At 39.9% G+C, this 15,627-nt stretch overlaps 1 protein-coding gene across 1 annotated transcript in view; it reads left to right on the top strand.

Annotated features, from left to right (window-relative positions):
* Window positions 1-15,627, top strand: part of KCNU1 (potassium calcium-activated channel subfamily U member 1) — a 225,699-nt gene that overhangs the window by 30,630 nt on the left and 179,442 nt on the right. The window contains exons 3-6 of the mRNA XM_075557227.1: window positions 4,344-4,405; window positions 5,542-5,632; window positions 10,806-10,917; window positions 12,279-12,354. Coding sequence (XP_075413342.1) covers window positions 4,344-4,405; window positions 5,542-5,632; window positions 10,806-10,917; window positions 12,279-12,354 — 341 coding nt within the window. The remainder of the gene's footprint in view (window positions 1-4,343; window positions 4,406-5,541; window positions 5,633-10,805; window positions 10,918-12,278; window positions 12,355-15,627) is intronic.

Below are 15,627 nucleotides of genomic sequence, written 5' to 3'. Positions count from 1 at the left end.
CTAGTTCAAAGTAGAAGTTTGAGATGTAGTGAGAAGGGTGGTAAGCAGCCAGTGAAGAACAGGCTTTCGCCCAATTCAAGGAAACTATAGTAGGATCTTCAATAATTAAAAGCTATTAAGACCTCTTTGCCTTCATCCCTTGTTTTTTTTAATCATTTTATTGGGGGCTTGTACAACACTTATAACAATCCATACCTACATCCATCGTATCAAGCACATTTGTAAATTTATTGCCATCATCATTCTCAAAACATGTGCATTGAACTTGAGCCCTTGATATCAGTTCCTCATTTTCCCCATCCCTCCCCACTCCCCTCCTTCATAAACCTTTGATAATTTATAAATTATAATTATTTTGTCATGTTTTACACTGTGCAATGTCTCCCTTCACGCACTTTTCTGTTGTCCATCCCCCAGGGAGGAGGTTATATGTAGATCCTTGGTGCCCACCTTCCAGATATGATCACTGAAGACAAATGGGTGCATAAGAAAATGTGATGAAGAAAGCTTATGGTGCCCAGCTATCAAAAGATATAGCATCTGGGGTCCTAAAGTCTTGAAGATAAACAAGCGTCCATCTAGCTCAGAAGCAACTAAGCCCACATGGATGAAGCACACCAGCCTGTGTGATCACGAGGTGTCAAAGGGATCAGGGATCAGTCATCAAAGAACAAAAAATCATTTCACTGTAAATGAGGGTGAGTGCAGAGTGGAGACTCAAAGCCCATCTATAGGCTACCGGACAACCCCTTTACAGAAGGGCCGTGGGGAGATGAGCCAGTCAGGGTGCAGAGTATCAATGATGAAACATACAACTTTCCTCTTGTTTGTAAATCCTCCCTCCCTCCCCACCCCCACCCCACTATCATGATCCCAATTCTACCTTACAAAGCTGGCTAGACCAGAGGATGTACACTGGTACATATAGGAACTGGAAACAGAGAACCCAGGACACATGAACCCTTCAGGACTAGTGGTGAGAGCAGAGATGTCTGAAGGGTGGAGGGAAGGTGGAGTAGAAAGAGGGCATCCCTTGTGTTTTTGATGTCTTTTACTGTGTTCCACATTATTTTCCTAGCACTCATCTTAAACAGGGATCCTGATGGTATAAAGGGTTATGTGTTGTGCTGCTAAGTTCAGCAGGTCAAATCCACAGCCATGCTGTGGAACAAAGAGGAGGCTTTCTGCACCCATAATAAGGGTACTTCTACTTTGTCCTGTAGGATCACTTGAGCGAAGTCAAAATCAACTTCCACAGTGAGCTTAGTCTTCTGTTTTTATCTTCTAGCATCATATGCGGTTTACTTATCAAACCAAATATCCAAATAAGTTTCAGGAAGTTGACTCTGACTCATGGTGATCCTTTGTATGTCAGGATACACCTGTGTTCCATGGGGATTTCAATAACTAATTTTTCAGAAATGGATTACCGACTTTCTTTTTGAGGCACTTCTTGGTAGACTCAAACCTAAACCTTTCAGTTAGCAGTTTAGCTTGTTACCATTCGTGCCACACAGGGACTCTTATGTACATATTGGTTATCTTTATCATTGCCTAGATTTTAAGAGCCATAGTTGTTCACTCATGTTTTCCAAATACTAGAACCACTGCTTCCACAGAACCACCCTGATTCATGGTGATACCATAAATAACAGCAGAAAGCCGTTGAAGGTTGATGGGGCCTTCGTGATCCATTGAATGCTCACTTATTTTCAGATCTAGATTGCCACACATCTCTTCCTAGTTTGCTGTAGTTTGGGAACATGTTGAGCATCCAAGCAAAACCTCTACTGACAGACCTGGTGGCTGTTTATTAGTTGCACAGACTGGGAAGGAAACTGGAGTCTTTTGCATGGAGGGTGAGGATTTTCTTACTGAGCTACCATGAACTCTCATTGGACTGTAAGAACGAAAGAAATACTTTCTGAATTTCAATATGAATTGAATTAGAATTTCTAAAGAGCAGTCTCTGAAACAACCTATTAAATATTGAACAGCTTCTGTGTCAGAGAATCTCAGTATAAAAGCATTATTAGCTAACGGGTTCAGTATACGGCCTTTTCTGCTCTTAACCTTCGTTTCTGTTCGCTTACGTGCAATGTGCTACATTGTTAGAGAGGCCACGGTGAGCCTGCTCCATGGCCAGCAAAAACGAAAGGGAAACTGCCTTCTTTTTCAGTCTGCCCATCGGGACATCTGCACCAGGATGAGAGATGCTTTCATTGAAAATCAAATTCGGAATTTTACTATTAGAACTACATTGAAGGATATTTTTTTCTTGAAACGTAACTTAAAAACCATTGGTTCTGCCAAAGGTTACATTTAAAGACAGGAAAATAACCAAACGCACTCATGCTCTGATCATACTCCAGAAGCACCGCGAACACACAGGCCCCAAGTGAGCTTGCGCAGCAGACTCACCTAATGCGATACATCTTTTCATCTCTCGATTGCAGCTTCCATGAGCATTGACGATGGATCCAAGTTAGACGGATCCATGACAACTTCCAACTTCCCTCCAGTTATCATGGCGTCCCCTATTGTTCATGTTGTGAGGATTTGGGTCTTTACATTGAGTTGTACTCTATACTGAAGGTTGCAATCTTTGATCTTCATCAGCACGTGTTTTAATTCTTCCTTACTTTTAGCAAGCAAGGTTGGGTCATCTGCATATCATAAGTTGTTAATAAGACTTCCTCCATTCTGATGCCACACGCTTCTTCATGTAATCCAGCTTCTCTGATGATTTGCTCAGTAGACAGATGGAATAAGTGTTGTAAGGGGATACAATACTGGCACACCACATATCTTCTTTTTTTAAAAAAATCATTTTATTGGTAGCTTGTACAACGCTTATCACAATCCATACATCCATCCATTGTGTCAAGAACATTTGTACAACTGTTGCCATCAGCATTCTCAAAGCATTTATTTTATACATGAGTCCTTGGTACCAGCTCCTCATTTTCCCCCTCCCTCTCAACTCCCCCCTCCTCATGAACCCTTGATAATTTACAAATTATTATTATTTTATCATATCTTACACTGTCCGACATCTCCCTTCCTCCACTTTTCTGTAGTCCATCCCCCAGGGAGGAGGTTATATGTAGATCCTTGTAATAGGTTCCCCTTTTCTTCTGTTCCCCCTTTCTACCACACCTTCACTCCACCCTCCAGGTATCGCCACTCTCACCACTGGTCCTGAAAGAGTCATCTGTCCTGGATTCCTTGTGTTTCCAGTTCCTATCTGTACCAGTGTATATGCTCTGGTCTAACCAGATTTGTAAGGTAGAATTGGGATCATGATAGTGGGTCAGGGGTTGGGGGGAAGCACTGAACAACTAGAAGAAAGTTGTATGTTTCATCATTGCTACACTGCTCCCTGCCTGACTCGTCTCCTCCCAGTGACCCTTCTGTAAGGGGACGTCCAGCTGCCCACAGATGGACTTTGGGTCCCCAAATGCATTCACAATGATATGATTTTTTTGTTCCTTGATGCCTGATACCTGATCCCTTCAACACCTTGTGATCATACAGCCTGGTGTGCTTCTTCCATGTGGGCTTGGCTGCTTCTGAGCTAGATGGCTGCTTGTTTAATGTCAAGCCTTTAAGACCCCAGACACTATATCTTGACACACATCTCTTCTGTTTAAAACATGCAGTGTTTCCTTATTCTGTTCCCACAACTGCCTCTTGACCCATGTACAATTTTAAAATAAGCACAATAAAGTGTTCTGAAATTCCCATTTCTCTCAAGGTTATCCACAATTTATTGTGGTCCACATAGTCATATGGCTTTGCATAGTCAATGAAACAAAAGTAAACATCTTTTTAGGATTTTCTTCTTTTAGCCAATATCCATCTGAGAGCAGCAATGATATCCGTTTAGTCTAAGTCCTCCTCGTAATCCAACCTGAACATCTGCCTAATCCCCGTCACTGTAAATGTACTGCTAAAAGCATTGTCGGATACTCTTAACAAAATTTTACTTGGTTGCAGTTTCAATGCTATCAGTCTTTAGTTTGAGAATTCTGTTGGGTTACTTGTCTTTAAAATGGGCATACACATGGATGGATCTCTTCCAGTCAGCTGGTCAAATGACTGGCTTCAAAATTTCCTGACATGGATGAGTAAGCACTTCTAGTGCTTCTTCAGTTTTCTGAAACATCTCAGTATGTATCCCATCAATTCCTGGAAGCTTGATTTTGGCTAACGCATATAGCACATTTTGAACATCTTCCTCCAGCACCAGAGATTCTGTGAATTTTCATATATTTATTCACTCATAGTCCATGTCAATAAAAATGTATTTGAATGTTTGTTTCTTTTGTTTTCTATTATAGGCTATACTTGTCTTTGTACTAAGCATTGGATCACTTATCATCTACTTCATCAACTCTACTGAGTGAGTAAAATTTCCAATTCACCCATCTCTGATCTATCACTAGGCTGTCCAGCTACTTAGGAAGTGTCCTTTAAGAAATAATGCTTAAAATACACACACACACACACACACACACAATCTCATGCAGAAAGGAAAAGTGTTTACTTCCCAGGATGTGCTAAACCTAGCCCTACAAGAAGTGCATATTTTCTACCCTGTATCCTGCTGTCATGCATTGATAGAAGTGTTGTTCAGAGATTTACTTCAGCTTCTCTGAAACGTGAAGCCTCAAGCTGCTGGTTCTTCATCTAGGCTACTTATTACTTTCTATGCCTTTGAATTCCTTCAGTGTTGATACGGAAGTGCTATAGTTTTAGGGTACCCAATAGGTTTCAAACAACCTTGACTGGTCTTCAGAAAGAGAAAGTACCACTCAAAAGGCATTCCCCCATGTTTTTTTTTATCTAAGCTTAAAATGGTTTTTTGGTGACAATTCAACTAATTTAATATCCATGCAAGCCCTTGGGAAATAGTATTGGATTGCTAGTTGATAGAAAATTAGATTTACAAAACCACAAAACTCAGGCAGGTAATTCCCAACAGATATTTTAAGAACTATTATTATAAAATTTGCCTCAAACTGTCCAGTTCACCTAAAAAAATTGATCTAGCGTCAGCATAGGTTTCCACTTCCTGAAATCTCTTGGAAATAGACCAGCAGGTCTTTCTTCTAAGAAAACTCTGGGTGTGTTCAAACCCCTTACACCGCCGAGGGCCGTGGATGAGCTTTTTAGCAGAAGAGTGCAGAAGTCAAAATGGCCAGGCTGGATAGGTGGTCTTTTAAATGAAGAAGAGCCACATTGTCTCTTTGCTTGGAATTCACAGTGATATCACAGAATAGAATTAATCAATTCTAGTAAAGGAAGAATGAGTAATTTTCCAGTTGTTTTCAGGTGCACAGAGAGTCCATTGACTTCATTCGTGCATACCTCACTCCTTTAAAAAAGCAATTTCCTTGACATCTGAAACTACATGTTTGGATTGCTCATTTGTGGTGCCTAAATAGAGCATTACTTCCCCTTCCCCTTTATTTGGTGCTATATATACACTAAATATAAAATATTCATCTTTAAAAAAGATTCTTGTTTCTTTTTCAGCCCTGTGGGAAGCTGTTCTTCATATGAAGACGTAACTATTCCTGTTGATTTGACTTTCAATGCGTTCTTTAGCTTCTATTTTGGCTTGAGAGTAAGTATGGAAAATGAAAGTGAGGTTACAAAAAGAGATCTGTCTGTGCCTTTGTTACACAGCCTGCTCTAAAGATAAGAGATCTGTGCCCCAACTGAAAAATATAGATGATGAGACATAGAAATCAAAACTCTCTCACTCCACGTGAAGACACATAATGGGTATGAATTGTTGAAAGGAAAACTGGCTTGGTCTGTAAACCTTCACCCAATTCACAGTAAATGTTTTCTTGTTGTTGTTGCTGCTGTTGTTTTAATGCAAAACAAAAACCTTTCCTGAACACTTCAAACTGTCCGCCAGACTAAAAATGTAAACTTCTGTGGGAAGATGGCCTACTGAAAACAGGCACAATCACACTTTTCTACAACAGCCAGGGGAAATCAGTAGGAAAGAAAGCCAGGGAAACTTCAGATTTCCCTGAATGACCTTAAAGTTAAATAAGAATCTCTTCTTTCCAAATGCCGAGAGACCAAAACGTGATAGGAGAGAAAGGAAATAATCCACAGAGGTAGAGCTCAGCATGTTCTCCCCACTATCCCGTTCCTGGACACCCACATTCCTGGAGATCCCCCATGACTCCAGAGACCAGTGGCGAGTACAGACCTTCATGGGCCAACATCCAGGACTCCGCTTCTCCGTACAGTACCAACAACCAGGCTAGGGTGCAAACTCCAGCAGCTCAGTGTCCAGGCCTGCGCACCCATGTGGGTCAGGAACCAGGCTAGGGAGTGGACTTCTGTGTCACAGCACCCAGGCCTCTGCTTGGTGTCCCCCCACACATCCAGAAAACATGACCCTTTGTAGCCCCCTGTGACAACAGAGCGTCCTCGGAGCACGCTGTACTGCTGGGCACATAGGCCTCACACTGTCCTATGTGCGCCCCTGCCATGAACAAGTTTTTTACTGCGGCTCAACCACCTCTGGCTGGCTACAACTACACAGCTCCTGGACAAAGGAAAGAACACCCAAACAGCCCTTTTTACTCCTTTCTCTCCTTTCGTTTTCCTTTAATAGTCCCACTTCTTCCTCCCTCCTCTTCAAGCTCCCATTTTTCTTTTTTTTTTGAACTACCTCTTTCTTTATATCACTCTCTCTCCCTTTATTCCCCCCCTTCCTCTTCTGTCATCCATTCTCACTCCTTTCATTTCATGATATCTATTATTCCTTTCCAGTACCTCCTGACAGAATCCACTACCCCACACAACCCAGCCGGCCCCCGGCATAAACGGTGATACCGTGATGCCGAGAAACCACAGTTAATGCCAGTGCTCACACCAAAAACAAGCAGCCAAGATAAACAGGCACACACGCACAAAATAAAAACCGATCCAAAGAGATATCCTGAAGACGAGTAGATTCTGTAACTAACAGAAACTAATAAAATAAGCCTCAGAAGAATGATATTTGGATAATTTCAACAGATGGAGGAAATGTTTGAGAGAATAATGGACTAGAAACACTAGAAGCCTTACACCAATTAGAAGTCAAGAAGCTAAATAACAAGGTAACAAATTAGGGGGAAAAACAATAAACGAACAGAGTAACAAAATCAAAGAAATAGAAAACTGTAATAATGAACTTGAAGAAAAGGCCCTTAACTCCAATCAACTAAAGGAACAGCCATCAAAATGAGTGACGTAATTCAAATGAAGCCTCCTAATTATGTGGGATGCTGTCAGGAGGAAGAACTTATATCTCACTGCAGTTCTGAAGCAGGAAGAAACAAAGCAAAAGTCAGAGAAAGACTAGTAAAAATAAATCATAGGAGAAAACTTCCCTAAAACAAGAGAATAAATGAACTGTTCAAGAAGCTGAGAGCTGGCCAAATAGGATAGAAAACCATAATAACATACCGTAGGTAAACTCTAGGATTTCAAAGAAAAGGGGAGCATACTGGGAGCAGCTAGGGAATGAAGGGTCACCTGTCAAGAAAACCAGTAAGAATAAGCTCAGATGGCTCAACAGAAACTATGCAGGGAAGAAGACAATGGAGTGACATATATAAAATCCTTCATTTTGAGGGGAAAATAAGAGCATTTCCAGATAAAGGTAAATTAAAGGAATTTGTAAAAACCAGATCAACATTACAAAACACTACTAAAGGGAGCACTTTAGATGTTCACAGCAGCAGCAGACAAACCTGAGAACAACATGCAGGCCACTACCCGGAAAGCAACATAGTGAAAACCGCACTCAAAATATACAGAAATAGACGGAAATAAAGAAAGCAAGGGAACCACAAAACAAAACAAAAAAAAACAGCAACATGACAGTAACAAACCTGCACATATCAATCATTGTGCCACACGCACCCAAATGTAAATGAAGTTCAATGAACTTTGGACTTCGAGCTGATAAATGCTAGGGGAGAGAAAACAAATGAGAGCTACCCCAAAGTCGTAGCCTCTGACATCATTGAGCTTTGGTTCATATCTCTCACACTCAAGGTTTCCCAATAAATGGCAATTTAAGTCCAACATGTATTTGCTATTTGGGTATTTTTGTATGTGTGTATGACCTCGCTTAGTTCTTAGACATCTTTTTGCCTGTAGACAGCTTTGCCTTGGTAAATGAGCATTAATGAAAAGTTTGCCTTCTATCTAACCTTCACTGTTTTCGTAAGTAGTGTTCACTTATGTTTCCACTCCGTGTAAGTGCAAGAACTCTGTACAGTGTTCTTCATAGGCCATATCAGAAGGGTAGTTTGGATTTGGAAACCCCACTAAGTGAGCCAAACTTACTTAAACAGTTGTTACAGAATAAAAGAACTGCAATTCCTTTTAGGATTTAATTCCGAAACACACCATGATGAGAAGAAGCAGATGACAGCTATTTCAATGCTGTGGATGCTGCAGCCATTGGACTTTGGTTCAATTTTTTCATTTTCATCCTTGTCCAATAATTGGCAACTTAAAACCAACATTTATTTGTTATTTTATACTTTCTTTTTTGTGACATGGCTTCGTTCTTCATAATAATAATAATAATAGCCCTCATTATTGTCTTAAGCAGCATTTAGTCACTTGAGTGTCTAATCCCTTTAAGGAAGCTTCCATGGATTTTACTCTAGTAAGCCCTCCTATTTATATATGTCCTCATTGTCTCCCTCCCTCTCTCACTGATCCCAAGCCAATACTCACCCATAGTAATCCCTAGATGTTTCTGAGACTACAAATGTGTATTGGCATAGGAAGCCCAATCTTTCACCTATGGAGATGCTACTACTTTTGATCTGCTGACCATGAATATTAAAACCCAATGTGTAGCCAGAACACCACCTGAGCTGTACCCTTTTTTTCACTAGGATGTAAAAATGTATACCATTGGCTAGACTAATGATATTATTATTATAATGACCAAAAGTCCCATGTAGGTTTCTTGTATTATTTCCAAGAAGTTGATAATACTCCCTCTAAAGTGGACTAAGGACATGTATGTAAATCATAGCTATATGAATGGATTTTGAGCTCACATCTATGCCTAAGCTCTAATCTAGTGCCAATTAATTCTTATGTTTTGGCCCTGCTTGACATCTGCCCTAATGAAATGATCATTGAACACAGGGGGGTTATATCAAAATGTGTCCACAAAGCACATGGTCCCTAGCTATCAAGAAGAGTGGAGTCTGGGTTCTTAAAGGCTTGTTTTAACCACGTAGTCATCTCAGGGAGGCATCAGCTAACTGTTCATGGAAGAAGTACACCAGCCTGTGTAAAAGAAGAAATGTTCATGATAAAATTTTTGACCCAGAGTGGAAATGGTATTAGAGTCTAAATTCTTAGCGCCTGGTTTGCAAAAGGATAGGGAAGACAATGAAAACCTAAAATCTATATATCAATGTATTTCTATAAGACATATATTTCTACAAAATATTTATGCAATTTTATATTAATGTTTCTTATTTATTAAAAATATAGATTGAGAATATACTGGCTGCTTCCAAAAGATCATAAAAATACTATTACGATGAAGAAAACCTAAAATCCATTTGCAGAGTCCCTGTGTGGATTAAGTCTCAATTGAATCCACTCTGACCATTGAACAGGACAGTGAATAGTCTTGAACTCAGTCAGAGTACATCCACCCTGATCAGTCTAGGGAAGGGTCCTCTCCCTTAGGGACTTACTTGGGTGTGTCCTTGATGGAGATCACCTTAATGGGGGGCTGAATTCTCATGAGTCATTTTCTGACTGCACTGAGGATGTCATGATTCAAGGCCATTGTATGTCTACAAAATATTTATGAAACCGTATTTAATAGATATTTATTAGTTATTAAAATATAGATTGAGAATATGAGGGTGCTTCAAAGAGGCCACGAAGATTCTATTATTATTTTATTTCATTTTCCACAAACTTTTTGAAGCACACTCATATATGTAAATGTAGATATATATACACAGAGACATATGAATTTTCATGACCTTCCTTTAAAATGTACTCTGAGCATAGAGATCATCTTTTTAGAGGAGACGAGCCCTCATAAATACACAAGGGCAGTTCTGCCCTGCCCTGAGGGGCACCATAAGTGGCAGTGAGTCCTGTCCCTTCTGTAGGGATGAAAGATCTGATATCGTAGTGGGTTTCATTCGGCTCCGATCAATATTTACAGACCCAGAAACCTACAGGGAGACATTTCTACTTTGCCCTATAGAAAAAACGAGTCAGAAGCAATGTAATGGCAGTGAGTAAAAGTAATGTTTTGAATCTAAATCCGGAAGCTCATAAACATGAGGCTTGTCTACACTTTTAGGAGCTGGACTTTTCCCACCAGAGCCCATCCCAAGCGATGCAGCTTAATGGCTCTCGGTGACCGTAGATCTGCATACCAGAAGCCATCATCTATACACCTATTTCTAAACCTCTTACAGCTCTGGGAATTATAGAATGTTCAGTGTTTTCATTCTTAAAGAAACTAAGTTTGGGTGAGTGGTATGGATACATGTGAATTCATTGACCACCAAAAGGTACAATCTTCTTCTTTCTCTCCATCGCTCCACTAAAGTACCCATTCATGCACAGCTGTCGGCCTGCCTTTCTCTCCAGCTGTCTTATCTGCTTCAATGAGAACAAACTTTCAGTGATGACGGAATGGACTGAAAGAATGCCATCTCTTACGTTCGTTTAAAATGTGTGAGGCTAATACAATTTCAGGTCTTCTGCTTCTATTTCAGTTTTTGGCAGCTGATGACAAGATGAAGTTCTGGTTGGAGATGAATTCAATTGTAGACATCTTTACCATCCCACCAACTTTTATTTCTTATTATTTGAAGAGTAATTGGCTGGGTAAGTATATTGTAGGAACCAACCTCAATTAAAAATAAATGTCAGCACTTCATATTGATAATGTTTCTCATTTTTATGTGCTTGACATTCAAAGAATCCCTCACTGTGTTCATGTGGTTTTGAAATATTTTTGCAGAAACCAGTTGGTTGGCTTTTTCTGGTTGGAGTTGGGTGGGGAGTTTCGCCTCAGCACCAAGCAATGTATGAGGGATTTCAAAAAGTTTGTGGGGCGTATGTTTATTATTTTTAAATTCCATTTTTCACAAAACTTTTGAAGCCCCCTCATATCTGATACACAGTTGGTTTATGATATCATTGCATCCACAGCCTGAGAGGAAAGTACCCTCACATCCCATCTTCCAGGTTCACCTTCATGCCAATATGCTTCTAGCAGTAAAAGAGGCGGAAAAGCTTGCTGTGAGCTCTGAGAGCTCAGTGTCAGCATAGCCACAGATGCTGCGGAATGTTCGAAGTAATAATTAGTTACTTTATGTTGTAGAAAGATGTGTTGATGCTGCTTGGGCAATATGGAGCTTTTTTCTACTTTTATGTAATTTTATATTATGGCTTACAAATGATAATATTAACCCCAGTTCTAGTAATTGCTATTTACCATGAAAACACATAAAGTTAAAAGCATACAAACACTGAAGAGGAAATCTTAGGGATTACATGATAAGGAATCTAAGAGGTTTGTGGAAAGTTTGCTCTCAAATGTAAGCAAACTATTAGGTAGAAGATAATGAACACAGCAAACAAGAACACAAACTCGCGACCACCACTCTCTCCCGATTTGCAGATAACCTATTGCACACAGCAGAGCCAGGTCCTCAGGCAGAAAGTGTCTACAGAGGCGGATGATGGGCTTGCACTGCTACCTGTGTACTTGTCAGCACACTGAATAACTCACTGAACCACCAAGTATCCTACAATGTACATAGTGCTTATTAATCTGATGCTCAATTCCATGCACTTTCTGTAAAGCAACAACTCTGTGAATGAGTACTATTATGACACCAACTTTTCAGATGAGGCAATAAGTTATGATTGGAATATCATAGTGACTAAATGTCTAGGCCAGAGTTTCACTAGTGTCCATACTCACGTACCCACAAGATTATAAGATATGAGGTTACTACTTGCATCGATTATAGTATATATGTTTGCGTGTGTGAGAGAGAATAGGTCTGGAATTGTATGATTCAAAACACTGGAAGTGATTATCATGGTGGGAGGTATATTATAATTGGGTATTTTAGAGAGTAAAAGAGTGCAAGGAATCCTAATTGAATTGCAATGAAAACTACTCACCAGAATGATGAGGTTTTGGGGCAGCTTTCTTCTGTTCAATTGCTTTACAGGCTTAAGGTTCCTCAGAGCACTAAGGCTTCTCGAACTCCCTCAAATCTTGCAAAGTCTACAAGCCATCAAGACCAGGTAAGCACTAGCCCTATCTGAAGAACTGCTTGCTTATTAGTTTAGATTAGAAAATGGCAATGTTGACTCGACTATTTTGCATCAGAATTCCAGTGAGTCACTCATAAGATTCTTAAGCTCCTAAAATATTATTCATTCTCTTATCCCTTGCAGTGCATAATTCACTGCACAAAATGTTTGCAATCCCTTCAAAGATTCTGTCTATTCTTTGTAAAACAACAGTCTATAAAGTCCCTTAGGAGTTCATGTTGAACCTCAAATAAAATCAGTAGAATCCAGATATTTGCTCTACACATTTGCTTTTTATGAATCATATCTCTCCTGGCTAGAATAAACAGCAAATGTGCCTTCAGGTTAAGATATGTGAGGTACTTATTCTGGCCATAAATGCTCAGTAATAGTAACAGTAGTAAACAATTATTTTCAAAAGTAGTCATGTAAATATTAAAAAATGTAAAACACCACAACAACCCACATTACTAAGCTTTCCCAACAATTGTCAGTCAGTTTGTCTTACTCTGGTGGTCTACGTGTTGCTATGATGCTGGAAGCTATGTCACTGGTATTTAAAACATCAACAGAGTTCCCCACAATGAGCAGGTCTCAGCTGAGCTTTCAGAGCATGAACCAAATGCTAAGAAAGAATAGGTTGTCCATGTCAGAGATATAAGCCCATGAACACATTTTGGATAGCAACGAAACCCTGGCAGACAATGAGCCATAATGAATAGAGGCAGGACATTGTCAGAGAAGTGTCAGAAGATGAACCCCTCAGGTCAGAGGCACTCAAAATGTGACTAAGGCAGAGCTGCCTTCTCAATTAGAGCCGTTTATGATGCATGGATGGAGTAAGACCTGAGAAGGAAAACCTTCAGGGCTGTCATTTGCTGAGGGAGGATGACTCAAAAGGAGAAGAACCAGCTGCAAAGTCAATGGATAATTGGAACTTGGAATGTACATGCTATAAATCCAGGGACATTGGAAGTAATAAAAAATTAAATAGAAGGCATAACAATTGATATCCTGGGCATTAGTGAGCTGAAATGGACTGGCCATTTTATGTCAGAAAAAAATCATATGGTATTCTATACTGGGAATGGCACAATTGAGAGGAACTGGATTGCATTCATCAATAAAAAAGGACATTTCAAGATCTACCTTGAAATACAATGCTGTCTGTGATAGGATAATATCTATCTGCATACAAGATGATTCAGTCAATACAACTATTATTCCGTTGATGCATCGACCACTAAAACTAGTGATGCAGAACTTGAAGAATTCTATCAAGGTCTTCAGTCTGAAATTAATCAAACGTGCAATCAGTGCACTGATCATTTTTGAGCACTGGAATGCAAAAGATAGAAACAAACAAAGAGAAAGGGAGAGTATTTGGAAAATATGGTCTTAGTGATAGAATTAAAGCTGAAGATCTCAAGTTAGAATTTTGTAAGACCAACAACTTTTTTATTGCAAATACTTTGGTTTTTTTTTTTCAACTACACAAAAGGAGACTGTATACATTGACTTCCGCAGTGGGAGTAGTTAGATATCACATAGACTGCATGTGTGGAAATAGATAATGAAGAAAATGCTCAGCATATCTGAAACTAAAAGAACTCAAGAAATAAAAATTCAAGTCTGGAACTGTGATCTTGAAAGATCATATAATCAAATTATTTCATGATGAAGGAGGCATCAAAAGAAGCTAAAAATGTACAGAGAATCACTTTACCAAAAGGAACTAGTCAGCATTCAACAGTTTCAAGAGGTGGCATGTGAGCAAGATCAAAAAGTGCTGGAGGAATAAGTGCAAGATTCATTGGAAACATGAGGCAAAACAAGATTTCAGGGATTGATAGAATGCCAATGAAATTTTTTGACACACTGATGAAGCTCTAGAAGCAATTACTCTTCTATGCTAAGGTGGAAAGATGGCGACTTGGTCAGCTCACTGGAAGAGATCCATATCTGTACCCATTTTAAAGAAAGATGACCCAATAAAATGCAAAGCATTATAGAATAATATCATTGGTATTACATGCAGATAAAATCGGCTGGTGATTATGCAACAACAGTTGCAGCAGTACATGGAATGGGAGCTGCCGAAGCTCCAGGTAGAGTTCACAGGAGGAATTGCAACGAGGGATATATGTCGTTATAATTAATTTTTATTAAAAATAATTTTATTGGGGCCTCTTACAACTCGTAATACAATACATACATCAATTGTATCAGGCATATTTGTACATTTGTTGCCATCATTCTTTTCTAGACATTTATGTTCCATTGAACACTTGGCATCAGCTCCTCTTTTTTACTTCCCCCACACCCTTGTGACCCCTTGGTAGATTATGAATTATTATTATTTTCATATTTCACACTGACTGCTGTTTCCCTTCCCCCATGGTTTCTGTTGTTCTTCCCCCTGGAGGGGTGTGTGTGGTCATGTGTTGATCATTGTGATTGGTTCTCCCTTCATCCCCTCCTTTCCCCCATTTCCCCTACCCTTCTGGTGTCGTGATTCTCATGCCTGTGTCTGGATTTCATGTGTTATGAGCTCTTATCTCTTATCTATACCTGGGTACATGCTCTGGTCTAGTCCCAGGTTAGAGACAGCACTGGGACTGGGGTCATGATAATGGGGGGTGAGGAAGCCTCAAAGAACCAGAGGGATATTGTGTATTTCATCAGTGCTGTGCTGTGCCCTGGTTGACTCATGCCTATGCTGTGACCTCTCTGTGAGGGCATGTCCCATTGTCTACAGATAGGCTTTTGGTCTCTGCTCCAACCCCCTTTGTTGTCAACAATATGTTTTTGTTTGTTTGTTTGCTTGCATGTTATGGGTCTTCTGATGCCTGTTTCCAGGTCCTGATGACACCTCATGATCACAAAGCTGGTGTGCTTTCTCCATAGCTTTGCTTCCTAGATCGTTCCCCTGTTTCCTTTTACCTTCCTCCTGCCCCACCATCATGCTCGCCCTACTTCTGACTCTTAGTAATTCCTCTCAGCTAGATTGCTGTTGCTTCAACACCCCCAGAATCTTTATGTTCTACTTGTTGTTGATTTTAATTCCCTATTTGTTCCCCTGTCTATGGCACTGTTTGCTCACCACTCCCTTCCTCTGCCTCCTCCCCAGAAGTCCCTACAGGACCCTCAGTTCCATTGCTTTCTCCTCCAGCTTGCTTTCCATGTCTATCTTATTTAAATAGGCAAACCAACAATGACATAGACCAAATAAAAAGAAAACAAAAGATTGAAAAAAGAAAAGAA

This window comes from Tenrec ecaudatus, chromosome 8 (genome assembly GCF_050624435.1).
Source record: "Tenrec ecaudatus isolate mTenEca1 chromosome 8, mTenEca1.hap1, whole genome shotgun sequence".
Taxonomy (NCBI): Eukaryota; Metazoa; Chordata; class Mammalia; order Afrosoricida; family Tenrecidae; genus Tenrec; species Tenrec ecaudatus.
The sequence above is the reverse complement of the archived record's forward strand: the minus strand, read 5'-3'. Positions and strand labels throughout refer to the sequence as shown.